General features: G+C 40.6%; 1 protein-coding gene across 2 annotated transcripts in view; it reads right to left on the bottom strand.

The window, feature by feature from the left end:
* The window catches only part of KLHDC4 (kelch domain containing 4), a 99,874-nt gene that overhangs the window by 31,190 nt on the left and 54,656 nt on the right, over positions 1–14,028 (bottom strand). For both annotated transcript variants that reach the window (XM_036752765.1, XM_036752764.1), the window contains exon 6: positions 2,679–2,771. In XM_036752765.1, coding sequence (XP_036608660.1) covers positions 2,679–2,734 — 56 coding nt within the window. In that variant the 5' untranslated portion in view covers positions 2,735–2,771. The remainder of the gene's footprint in view (positions 1–2,678; positions 2,772–14,028) is intronic.

Consider the following 14,028-nt stretch of genomic DNA (forward strand, 5'->3'; position numbering starts at 1 on the left):
CAAGTCTGACTGTCAAAGCGTTCCCACAAGGCAAGGGCTAAAGAGAGAATCGAACCTGAAGGAAAGGAGAACATCGGCAGCTAAAGAGAAGGGCCAGTTCCAAGAATGTGAAAACCTGGGAAGTTCTGTTTTGCCTAGGACGTGTCTGGTTGAGCAGTAAGCAAGGAGTTAGGGCTCCCCCAGGGCGAGCAGGAGAAAGGCTGGACAGCCCCTTGGCGGCTGCCATCAGGCATTCATGCTTTCATTACTGCAGTGGCCTTCTGATCTATCTCCCTGCCCTAAGTCTCTTCCTCCTTCCATCCATCCTCCGTGCCCATGACAAAGTGCTTTTTCCCAAGTGCAGATTGGGACCCCAGCTCCTTCTGGCCTCTGTGGAAAAACATAAGCTGTGTGAAAGTAACAGCTCTTTCCAGCCTCCCAAGGCATGCTTCCCTTTCCTGCCCTCCTTGCAGTCTCTCCATCATCCTTGGCTGGGCCTGAGAGATGGAACACACCCTTCTTTACCTCATAGAATCTCTCACGGTCTTCAAGATTCAGCTCAGACATCATCTTCTACATGAAAACTTTCCTTATCCCCCTTGCCCCTACTGCTAGCACCCTCCCAAACTAGCATGGATTTCTTTTTGGTCAGTCAGTAAACATTTATTAATCAATCCATAAACATTTATTAAGCACCTACTATGCGCCAGGCATTGGGCTAAGAGCTGGGATACAAATGCGAAAGCCAGTCCCTGCCCTCAAGGAACCCCCAGCCAGATGGAGGGAAATACTATACAAAAATGGGATCATGATAGCATCCACCTCCCAGGGTTGTTGGGAGGAGCAGATGAGATATCCATTGTCAAGTGCTTAGCACTGTAGGTGCTCAATAAATGCATGCTTCCCTTCTATACACTTCTATACATATATACTGTGTCCCCTGACAAAACGATGGCTTCATTCTTTGTATTTGTAGCCCTAGCGCCAAGCAGAGTCTGGCATATAGGATGTGCTTAATAAGTAACTGTTGACCGAGCAATGGGCTGATGGGTATTTTTGCCATGATCTTCAAATTTTATTTCTCTGAGAGAAGAGATGCCAGGCATGATGTCAGTGGAGCTCTACAACCCCTGGTGAAGAGCCCTCCCTCTCAGACAGAGCCCGAGGAGTGCCCACTCTTGCTGACCCCAAAGTGCTCTCCTCCTCTCCTGGGAAGTGCCCCTTCCTCCCTTTGCAGCCTCCCTACACCCTGTGCCCTGGGTGTGATGATCTAGGATCTGGTAACATGGGCTTCCTTGGTGCTCCTGCTCCTGACTCCATGCCGACGGTCTGGCTATCCTCCGGGTGGGGAAGGCTCTCTCTCCTCATCGCTGTCTCATCCTTCACAATCCCACTCAGCTACCAGCTCTTCCAGAGGCCTGTCGCAGGCCCCTCCACCCAGGCTATGCCTTCCAATTCACCCTAGACACATTCTGTATGAATTTTACATATGCGTGTTGTTTGCACGTGTCTCCCCATTAGACTATGAGCTCCTTGAAGGCAGGAACTGGTTTTGCCTTTCTTTCTATCCCTAGCACTTAGCACAGTGCCCGGCACACAGCAAGCACTTAATGAATGCTTGCTGATTTGCTGGTTTGACTTTTGGAGACAAGAAAACTAAGACACAAGTAAAGTAACCTGACTCAAGTCCCCAAGCTAGGGGGACACAAACCAGCCTTGTATCCCCAAATCCACAGGGCTTCTTGCTGTGCCATCCTGCCTGTCTTAATAAAGAAGACACATTGTGTATGGAACACTAGAAAATCACTCTATTAGAGGCAACTCAAGAAGAGGCCATTTTCAAAAACTTTCAGATTCTGTAACTTTTCTCCAGGTGTACATTAAAAAGTTAACCATTTTTAACTCATGGAAGTTAAAAGTTGACTGTTAATACCTTGAACTAAAATTTTCAAGAGATTTCTTTAACTTCCTAACTAGTCACTTAATTGCCACAATCTACATTCCTACATCAGGTTGGATACCTAAAAGGTCAAACAAAGAAATTCAAGGATTTCCAAATGACATGATCTCTTGGTTGCCACAGTGCTTAGGATACAGGAAGCCCTTAAATGCTTGCTGACTGACTGATAAAAAGGGGGGGCTGTGCTCCAGGAGATAAAAGAGCCACCAGAGAACTCCTCTCTATCCACGTGGCTAAACTACAGACACAGTTAACACAGGACCATCTGACTTACAGACAGCTTCTAGATCCCTACCTTTAGGACATTCAACGTCAATAATGAAAATTAAGCATTATCAGTTTCCCTTAAAGCATCACTAGGAAACAAGATTCCTGTGAGAATCTTTCCATCTCACTGAACAGGAGACTCCCCCATACTGGAAGTCTTCCAATGGCATTCAGATAACAACTGTCAGGATGCTAGAAAAGGAATTTCTTCTCAGGAGGGCTGGACCAGCTGGCCTCTGGGGTTCCTGCTACCCTTGAGATCAGATGGTTCTGTCAGCTCAAAATGGATCTTCCCATAATATCTAGTGAAGCCCTCACCGTTCCAATCAAAAGAGACTATTTTCCTTCAAATTAAAGAAGAGAACAGGCAGGCTAGGAGAAAAGGGCTAGCTAATAACACTGGTTTGTCATGGAGTGAAACCAGGAGAAAATAGTATATTCAGAGAATTAATTCTCAGCCTTTAATACCAACCTTGTACTCTCGTGGAATCCACCAAAGATGATTAATTGTCTCTTCCAAGGCACCATTCGATGCCCACTCCTGCCTGAAGGCCCCCCTGTTGCCCTGAAACACAAAGAACAGGAAGGGTGAGGTCATCTAGGCATTTCTGATTGCTAAGTTTTCAGTATAAATTACTGTAGTCATGCCTTATTTTAATATCATTTCCCACTTTCTCAGTAATTCCTGGAGCCCTAACACATAGTAGAGAGAAAGCCAGCCTCAAAGCCAGGAAAACCTAGGTTTAGGCATTGCTTCTGACACACACAGGCTATGAGCCCCAGAACAAGCCCCTTTACCTTGGGCAGCTAGATGATGCAGTGGGTAGAGCACTGGCCCAGACTCAGAAAGACCTGAGTTCAAATCCAGCCTCAGACACTAGCTGCATAAGCCCAGACAAGCCACATAACTTTTTTACCTCTCTGTGCTTTAGGTCAGGAGAGCCGAAAGGCCAAGTCCAGCTGCTGCACACTTTTGGACTACCCCAGAACTAAGAATGTTTCTTAAATACAATAAAACTTTATTTAAAATATAAAAACAACTTTCAGGGAGTCGGGGAGGGGGATATGAAGGGCCAGAGATTACCCAACACTTTAGTTTGCAGACTCTTACTCTAGGCCAGGGGTGGAGCCTGAGGCTTGGAGGCCACAGGTGGCCCCCTAGGTCCTCAAATGCAGCCTCTGACTGAATCCAAGCTTCACAGAACAAATCCTTTTATTAAATTTAATTAAAGCCCCACCTCTGCTCTAGGCAACACTTTCAAGATTCTCAGATTCTGCAGAGAATGCACCACCTGTGCCAGCAGAGAGACTTCCTCTCAGCAAGTTCCCTAAACCTGTGGAATCACAAGTCCAGCCCTTCTGAGTCTCAGCTTTCCAGTCTGTATAATGGGGATAGTACTACTGCTTTACAGGAATGGTGCCACAGACAGGGAGCTGGGTTGGAGTCAGGAAGATCTCCAAGGACCCTGGAGGACCATGATCTGCGTCCAAATCTTGCCTTAAACATTTACAAGAGCATAACCCCGAGCAGGTCACTAACTGCTCTCGAGCCCAGCTTCCTCATCTGTCAAATGAGGGGCTGGATTCAATGGCGCCCTACAGCTCTAAATCTGTGGAACTACACGTATCAAGTTCTTTAGAAACATCTGTTATTCACACACCGGCTACAACCCCCCAACTTGATAAAAGAAAACATTCCTTTTTGTCCTCAAAAAACTGGAAATAAAAGGGTGCTCATGGACTGTGAAATGAACAACACGTAGCAAAGTAATGGGAAGGAATGCTACTGCTCCATCAAAAACAAAGACCATGAGCAGATCTGAGAAACACGGGAAGAATCCTATGAACTGATCCAGAAATGAAGAAAACAAATACCACAATAATGAGAATGAAAGCACCAGGAAAAGGCAACTGAACTGTCAACAGCCGGTTTCAGGCCTGGAAAACAGATGGCAGGACTCTGGAGAAGGAGGAGGACAAGGACAAAGACAGAGCAGTCCACACATGCTGAGATTCAGTCTCCTGTGCCCTGAGCAGTTCACCATGGCTGCTAGAGTGGCCCCCTTCTCTCATTGGTGAGTTTCAGAGACAGGGTGTGATGAAGGAAGTGCCTCTGTTTTGAGGAGGAGCCCAGACTGGTCAACCTCCATTGCCTTCCCAGGTGTGCCTGACTTTCTGGACTTGGACACCACACTCCCCCTAAGCCCCCACCACTTTCCAACTCCTCTTTATGGACTGTCTTTCTCTATCAGAATGTAAACTCCTAGACAGCAGGGACTGTCTTTCTTTTTGCTTGTATTTGTACCACCAGTGCTCAGGGCAGTGCCAGGTATGTAGTAAGTGCTTAATAAATGCATATGCCTGTTAGTTTTACTTAACTCTTTTCTTTGTTACAAGAGAGTATCCAAAGGGGGGTGGAGGGGAGGAAGCTGTACATCAAGGAAATGATTATGGTATAAAACAAAAGTTATCAATAAACTTTTTTTTTAAAGTTCATGGTGCTAAAAAACACGTGTATTATATAATATTTACACTGAAACCTCATCTTTCAAACCTGATTTTCCTTTAAATTTATTGAAATCTTTTAATTTTCCTTCACGATCTTTCTCTCTGGTTTACCCAGTTCTGAAAGGCAAGTGTTAGGGTCATCTACAAATATTGTCTATTACTCTTTCTTTTTTGCACTTTCACGAGCTTTTCCATTAAATATTTGGATGCCATTTACATATGTTATTTAATACTACGCTCAGGTTCACACAGCCAGCATGTGTCAGAGGTACACAGATTTAATTGGTGAATATATTTAATATTGATATGGTTTCATTTCTATGGCACCTTTAGGTATAATGTAGTTCCCCTGTTTATCTGTCTTTGACATCAACTTTCTACTGTTGCTTTATCCAAAATCATGATTTTTTAAATATCATTTTTAAAAATCACATGAAGCACAATACATTTTGTTCCGGACCCACATTTTAATTCTGTATGAGTCTTTATGTTTTAGTGTTTCTTGTCTAGTTCTGCAGCAATCTGTTGGAATTTATTTCTTCTCCACTTTGCAATTTAGTGTTTCTTCCAATAAATCCTATTTTTCCTTCTTTTAAACTAGCATTAGATCTTCTGGTTTGTTTTAGTTATACTAATCTCATTCTATTCTCTTGCCAAGAATCATCCCCTCCCCCCACCCACAGGTTAACAAGACAAAGCCCCAAATCCTTGTATTTACTTTTATCATTACTATTCCCTTTTTTCTCCTTCCCTTCCTCAGAATTCTTCCAATTCCTTTTCCCCTAATCAATCCATCTCTTAGATAGACTAACATTCATCTGGAGAGCCCTTTCCCAAGAAATGCTAATTTAGTTCATTCCTTTCCTTATGCCTTTTCCCTTCTAGGATACCCTAGAACAGAGGTGGGGAACCTGCAGCCTTAAGGCCACATGTGGCTCTCTAGGTCCCAACTCTAAATCCAATAGATTCAAAGGCCACAGGTTCCCCACCCCTGCCCTAGGATATCATCTACAATGGATGGCTTCTGCACATCATTTTTTAAAAATTCTACAACCCTCATGGAAGACACAGTTTCTAGAGGAAAAAAAGCCTTGTGGCCTCCTCTTGAATCTAGCTCAGCTATCTTTCCCCATCTCTTTGTCTGAAGGAATTTCTAGAAATATTAATTCATGAAGGAGTAGAGTGAGGTGGAAACAGCTCTGTGTTAAAGGTCAAAATAGCACCAGCTTAATTCACACCATTCCATTCACCACCTATACCTACTGTGTCAGTCATGGTTCCTTGATGCACCTCAGTCCCTGGAGACCCAGAATCCTTCTTGCCCACATGAGGCATGGGACATGATCCAAAGAAGTATATCCCCCGCCCTGGGAACAGAGTCTTTTTATGTATCCCTTCTACTCAGATGCAATCTGGTACAAGGCCAAGGTCCCTAAGCACCCTCTGACCTCTTGGGAAATGTATTTTGGGGCTCCCAGAACGAACTTCATTTTGGTTTCCCCAAAGGTCTTATCCCCAAGTGTTCAACCCCTGCCTCCCAGTCCCCAAGCTCTTTCCATGATCCTCAGGCAAAACAAGAAAACAACAGTCACTTTCTCTTCTCTTGCCCAGGTTAGGAAATGGGGAGATCTACTAAGTCCCAGATGGCCCTCCCTCCCTGCCTCCCTGAGGTCCCTCTTGCCTAGGGAAGGCCATGATTCACAAAAGTGTATCTGGCGCTCAGGTATTCTGCCCCACCGGAACCTTTGGGTCCCTGCGGTCCCGTCCCAAGGATGTTAATTAACAGATGACGGGACACATGTTCTGACCCAAGAAACACTGGTTCTACACCCACCCTTTCTTGACTTCTTTTTGAAGTTAATCCTGAAATGCTTTGTTCTCTCGATGGCCCTGATGCAAGATGGTAATTGGGAGGGGAAAAAAAAAACCCAACAACTTAGCTTAAGCGTAGAAAAGGAGTTAATTTTTTTTTTGTTTAACGATTGCCTTTGCTAATTCAGCCTATGGATGCTTCACAATAAGGTTTTTAAATGCATTTTTAAAAGTATAGAAAAAAACTACTGAAACAGTAATAATTTTTTTTTTAAATAAAAGAAGCCCTGCAGTGGGGGGCATGTAAAGAATGAGTTTATTGGACTTTTCTTGCTACGCGGATGTATCTGCCTTCCTTAAAGTTTGCTTTGCTTGATTAATTTGCAATTCAAACGTCCTTATGCTATAAAATGAATGACTTAAATTATTCTCCCTTCGGCTGAAAGTTCATCTTTTTTCCACTGAAAGACTTCTATTGATGCTCAAATTTGTAGGATATTATTCTGGGTTCAAAAATACGTAATTTGCTATCTGGAATATGTTATCATTTTTCCTTTCAGTTCTTATGAAAGAAAAATAGTCTTAGACAACTGGAACTATTTTCCCTTGAAATCTTAACGGCTTCATTTAATGCTTTAGTTCTGGTGTTTAATCACAGCATAACTGGGTGAATTAAACTTGGGTTTCTAGTTTGTTTTTTTTTTTAATACAATGAATTCTACCAAGCTGCACTTTGCCTGGCTTCCAATACTTCTGGACAATTTTCTTAAAAGAATTCCTCAAGTATAGTAGGCTTTTTTATCTCATGTTCTTCTTGAAGACTAGGACTCCTAGATAAGCTCTGGGTATTCTAACTTCAAGATCATTTGGTTTCTCCTGTAGACACAGTCCATGTGTTCTCCCAGTCTTGTCTTTTGAATTGTTCAATCAATTTTTTCATTCTCTGTATTTTTAGTTCTAAATCACGATTATGTTTCATTTACTGTATGAGAGTCTCCCATTTCCCCCAGCTTTAGTTAACTATTCTCTTGTTTGTCCTGATTTCTTCTTTCAGGGCTTTAATTTCTATTCTTATTTTTCCTTTATCATACTGTTCTTCTGCAACATTATGGAGGTTATTGAAGTTTTCTGTTATAATTCTTGAGCATTTTGCAGTACTTAGAACTGCATTTTACTTCTCATTTGTGGATTTAAGGTCATTTTTCTGACTCCTTACTACTTAATTAATTAAGGCCCCTTTTTGATGCTTCTTCATTCTTCTTTTTTCTCGGTCTTTCTGGTGGCAATCTCTTTCCTATCTTTACTCCACTGGACACTTTTCTTGCTATTCTAAGGGGATGGAACTGATATCAGACAAATGCTTCTGACTTCGCCATTTTGATGCAAGTCCTACAATGGCTCATTATTACTCAAGTTTGCTCAATGATAAAGAAGAGAATTTGAGAGCTGGAAGATGCATTAGTGGCCACTGAGCCCAACCCACACGTAAAGGGAATACCCAATATAATGTGCCCAACAAGTGACATTCTCTCCAAGGAGGAGGAAGCCACCACGTCTTGAGGAAGCTCATTCCCCTTCTGGGTGGCTCCAATTGTTAGGAATTTTTTTCTGACATTAAAGACTGCTCTTTGTACCTTCCCCCCGTTACTGATTGTTCTACCCCATGGCAGAGGTCAAATTCCTCCTCCAGACAATCCTTCAAATATTTAGAGTGAGCTATAGCATCTCCCCTGAATCTTCTGTTCTCCATAAACATGGCTGGCTGCTACAAGTGATCATCTATCACTAACTCAAGACTCTTCACCTGCTCCTTTGCACTTTCCAGTTTGCTAATGTCCTTCTTAAATTATGACACCCAAAACTAAACAGAGTATGTTCCAGGAGGTTGGTCTGAGGAGGGCAGAAAATGGGGAAGGACGATCATATTTCCATTCCTGGAAGCTAAGCCCCTTTTTATGAAGCCCAAGGTCCCATCAACTTTTTCTTTGGATTCCACATCATACTGGTGACTCATTGAGCCTATGGTCCTCTAACCCCCAGATACTCTTCTGAACTGCTGCTGTCCATCCATGACTCCCTCCATCTCAGACATGTGAAACTGATTCTTTTTATACCCAAGTGCAAGACTTTACATTTACCCCTAATGAATTAAATCTATTCAATTCAGCCTAATCCTCTAGCCTTGTCATCCCAACTTTATGACATATGCAAATTTGACGACCAGAGCATCAATGCCTTTAAACAAGTCCATGATAAAAAATAACACGGGACCAAGCACATATCCCTGAGGCATTCCACTGAGGACCTGCTGCCATGTTGAAACTGATTCTATTAACAATGACTCTTCAAGTCAGAATATGCACCAGTCATAATATCTGAGTGCATTATCATCTAAGCCATCTCCTTCTTTTTCAGCATCCTCCTCACCTACTAATTAAGTAACCATACCCAAAAAGATAAGGATATTCCTTTTCTAGATGTTTGGCAACCCTTTGCATGGCTGCCAAATGATCCATTCTAGACTCTTCCCAGGAAGTAAAGTCAAGTTCACTGGCCCACAGTTTACAGATTTTGTTCTCTTTCCTTTTTTGGAAATTAGGACATTTGCCCTTTTTAAAACTTGTGGTCCCTCAGCTGTTTTCCATTATCTTTAAATCGTTCAGCAATGACATCTGTCAGTTCTTTCATGACCCAAGATTGTAGGTCATCTAGGGAAGGTGACTTGAATTCATCAAGGACACCCTAGAGTCCTCTTAGTATGTCCTTACTTGAGTAACTCCCAACACAAGTATACTAAATATTATTTAAAAATACTACTACTCCAACACTCTCCCTAAGGTGGGTATCAGGTCTGTTCTCTGATACTAGCATTATGAAAGAATTTCACAGTATTATTATTTCTTAATGAAAAAGTTATTTATTTTTCTTAGCTACTTAAGTTCTAGATTTAGTAATAATAGGGCCAGTGGCAAATTTTCAGATTTATATTTTTATTCAGCACATATTTAATAATGACAACAGCTAAATCTGATGTGTCTTATAGGATCCTGGTTAAGAGAGTAACATGGAATTTCAAATTATACTTAAAAATTAATTTATTTGTATATATATGTGTGTATTTTTTTCAGGATGTGAGATATTTAAAATGTACCTCATGATAGCAGGAAATTTGGAGCAAATGATATTAATAATTTACTCTTTTGCAAGGGAACCATGTGAAAAACTCACATTAGGTGACAACCTCCAAGAAATTATCATTATTATTAATGCTTTTTCCTAATAAACTCCACTAGCTGCCTTAGGGCTTTACAGCAATGGCTATATTTTATATTCAGCTCTTTCTTCCTCAGCTTCTCATCAAAATTAGGTCCTGTAACAAAATCATGTTTTCATATCAAAATCCTCAAAGGTCAGGCTCCAATGTTTTCCAAGTCTTCTAGCTTTTTCTTCCAAAGACAATCTTAACCCTCTTCCAGTTAAATAGGTGAACCAATACATCCTACATGCATTTTTTTTCAAAGACATACTGAAGAAAACGCTAACAATTTGCTTTACATTCACTAGATGCTCAAAAGATACTGTTAACTGATATTGATGCATATATGAGGAGAGGTAGGGAGGGGGAAGAAGTTACTGTACCATTTTTACTGATATCAATACCACAGAACTGACTAGGAGTCCATGAGCTTGACGAAGTATGGACACATCTGTACATTACAGTGTGCTGAGCCAGAAATCTCAAGGATGAGTGTCATGTACCTAGCATGCAATCAATGAATAGTAATAAAGTATTAAGGTTAATACCATAATAATCTTTGTTGACTTTAAGTTAACCTAAAACAGCTTATAAGACTATGAAATTATAAACTGTCTCTTTTGGTTTGTTGGGATTTTTAAAAAAATATTTTACTTAATGGGTACAGCGAGATTATGATTTAAGAGTACCTCAGGAAGACCAGCGTCTGGGGAAAGCTAAGCCATCATTCCTAAGCTCTCACAGAGCAGAAACGAGAAAGCTTGTTTAAACAAAAGAAGCCAATAAAAACCTCCTGTATTTTTCAGCTTTAGCTCTTGAACATTTCACATTTTATCTAATTTAATATATTTATCTGGTGAGAAAAGGTTAATGCCTTAGTATGGCTCACTCTCATGTTTAGAGCATCGGAAGGAGACAAAACTCACATGGAGACCTCTACAGGGTGACCTTTCTGCTCTATAGAGAAAGCAGACCACATCTGAGTTACTTAATTCCTTTTTCAGCTTGTAAAGTGGCATAGGTCCAGGAGTCAGTAGACTGTTGCAGCTTATGAAATTATCATATATTCTATGTCACCACTTTTATCTGAGTGGTGCAACAAGAAAGGTTGGCAGTAGACTGAAAGTCCTTTTTCAATCATCTAGTCTTCGGGGAAGATTTTGGGGAAGCTGAAATTGGAAATTTAAAAGAATAAAGTACTGAAGGGACATGGTGGTTATTTACACTATTAATAATTCTGTTAGTTATACCTTATATGTAATCACCTATGCTGAAAAACAAATATCAAAGGGGTCTTTAAAAGCTCTCTTCCTTCAGTTAGCATTATCGAGTTTTTCAAATCTGCTAACAGTATTTGTGGTTCACCATTCCTCATTTTCCATTAAATGACTGGACATCACTCAACATGATCCAGGTACAGATTCAGACAGAGAATCAGAAATGTATCAAAATATAACAAAAAAAAGTATCCCCAAATAAAGTTTTGTTCCATTAATTAAAAGAATTATCCAACTTGTGCAGAGTAAACTTTTCTATCAGCATTAATTTACCATGTCTTACACCACTTTTAAGTCTGGAAGTTTATCCTTTCAATTCCCTCAAAACAATCCCATATTTATTTTTACACTCCAGGTGATAGAGACTATCCGCTGATGGTAGGTCACTGGTAAAGAATTCTATGACTACGGCAACCATAAAACAGGTTTGTTTTTTTTTTTTAAATGAGCCCTATACACATATTTACCGATATACACACCCTCAGCTATATAAGTGGAAGAGGATTAGACTTGGCCTGAATGGCCCCAGAGAGAACAGAACTAAGTAGATGGTACACAGGGACAGATTTAGGACCAATATTTTTCAAAAACAAAACAAATGAAAACAAAAAAACCCCAAACCATTCCCAATGATTAAAGCTGCAACAAAAAAGCAAAAAGTGTCTCTGGAAATAGTGAGTTCTCCCTCAGTGGAGGTCTTCAGTTGAAGGATGGATGACATTTTGTCATAGAGACTGTTATAGAGGAATTATAACAAGTCTAATCCAACCTATTTAAACAAGCTATTGACTCTGAAAAACTGGAAATGGATGAAAGTAAAGACATTAACTTTGATTACTAATATTTCTTAGAAAAGTAAAACATGCACTATAAGAAGGCCAAAAACTTAAAATTAACCACAAACATTTGATCTTGACAGACAAGACAGTAAAAAGTTACACTGGTTTTGAATACAAGACATTTGTAAAACATTAGAGAGATGAACAACACAAGTAGTATCACCATCACCTCAACACTTCCCCCTGACCACCCACCCCATCTCCAAAAAACACCAAAAAGAAAGGAAGGGGAAAATGAATCTTTAAAAACCTTGTCCTGAGGCCCAGCCAGATAAGAGTATCTATCTATGTATGAAAATATAAGTATAATAAACAAACGTGAAATGGACTAAATCTGTAAGCATTTCTATAATAATCTATCCTCACCACTGATATGAGTACCACCATTTCAAGCCCTTATCATCTCATGCCTAAACCATTAATAGTTACTGGTGGGTCTGTTTGCCTCAAGTCTCTCCCCACCACAGTCCACCCTGCATTGAGCCACCAAAGTGGCTGACCGTTTGACTCCTCTATTTAATAAAAACTACAGTGGTTTCCTATTGCCTCCAGGACCAATTTTTAAAATCTTTTGTTTGGGCTTCAGAGCTTTTCATAACTTAATCCTGCCCCCTCCTTTCTAGTTTTCTTATACCTTACTTCCCCAACACCTACTCTTTAATCCAAGTCACTGGCCTCTTGGCTGTTTCACAAACAAGACCCCCCATCTTGGCTCTGGGCATTTTCTTTGGCTGTTCTCTCCTGCCTGGAATGCTCTCCCTCCTCAGCTTTGCCTCCTGGCTTCCCTGGCTTTCTTCAAATCCCAACCAAAATCCCACCTTCAACAAGCAGCCTTTCCTAACTGCCCTTAATTCTAGTCCCTTCTCTCATTTAATTATTTCCTATCTATTCCTTTAGGTAGCTTTTTTACACCTATTGATTTGCTTGTAGCCTCCTCCATTAGATTGTGAGCTTCTGGAGGGCAGGGACTATCTTTTACCTCTTTTTTGTATCCCCAGGGCTTAGCACAGTTCCTAGAGCATAGTAGATACTTAATTGCTGTGGCTGTTTTGTTGTTTTTGTCCTTCCTCCTCAAAGAAGAACAATGATATTGCAGGGTGAGGTCCAGACTCAATTGAATAGGATTTAAGTGGGGGAGAGTTGCACAAAGTCAACAGCCTTACTCTCTCTTCCAAAGTCATCAAGATCCACTGGCAAGAGAAAAGTCAAGATGAGTGGTGATAGCCCGGAATGCTGTGGATGACCTTGACATCTTCCATGTCTGACCAAGCTCTAGACGCTCCATAGCACCTGCTTCAGTTGCCTTCATGGCCACAGGAACAAACTGTTCTCATCTGCCCATCCCACCAGAGGAAGTCTTCACATTCTTGTGACAGACAGCCCTCTAACTCACTGAGGGGTTGGTGAGTCATCAGTCACCCTCAAGTTAAGGCACTTAATAAATATTTATTGACTGAGTAGGAAAAGGGGGCAAGAAATTCAAGGTTGAACTACAGTGTACAGTGGAACAGGTGAATTAGAGCAAAGGTTCGTAGTTACACAGCATGTCAAGATTTACATTTTAATGCTCATACACTAATCTCTACTATAGGATCTCAGCTATCAAGGTAGAAACAGGCCAGAGCCTAAAATTGTTAGAAAGAACAGAAGGGAGAGGGTCCCACTGAAGATGAAAAATAGGTCTAGAAGCAAGGCAAAGCTAGTGAGAGAAGAAATGATAGGGTCAGATGGGAGAAAAAAATAATCTTTGTAACAAACTTCTCTGATAAGGATTTGTTATACAAGATACAGAAATAACTAGAAAACATGTGTTATGTATGTGTGTATACATATATATTATACAATTACACACATATATAATATATACATATATAATATACATACACATATGTAGATGCCCCAAAACCCTTAACCAATAGATAGGCAAAGATATGAACAACAGTTCTTAGAATTGCAAACTATTACTGACCATTTGCAAGAAAGCTCCAAATGATTTCTACTAAGAAAAACACAAATCAAAACAACCCTGAAGTTTCATCTCACATCCTGCATTTGCAAAGATGACAAAACATGGGAATAATCTCTGTTGGAAGGGCTATACGAAGATGGGCACATTAAAATGTTCTTTTT

This window comes from Trichosurus vulpecula, chromosome 3 (assembly GCF_011100635.1).
Source record: "Trichosurus vulpecula isolate mTriVul1 chromosome 3, mTriVul1.pri, whole genome shotgun sequence".
Taxonomy (NCBI): Eukaryota; Metazoa; Chordata; class Mammalia; order Diprotodontia; family Phalangeridae; genus Trichosurus; species Trichosurus vulpecula.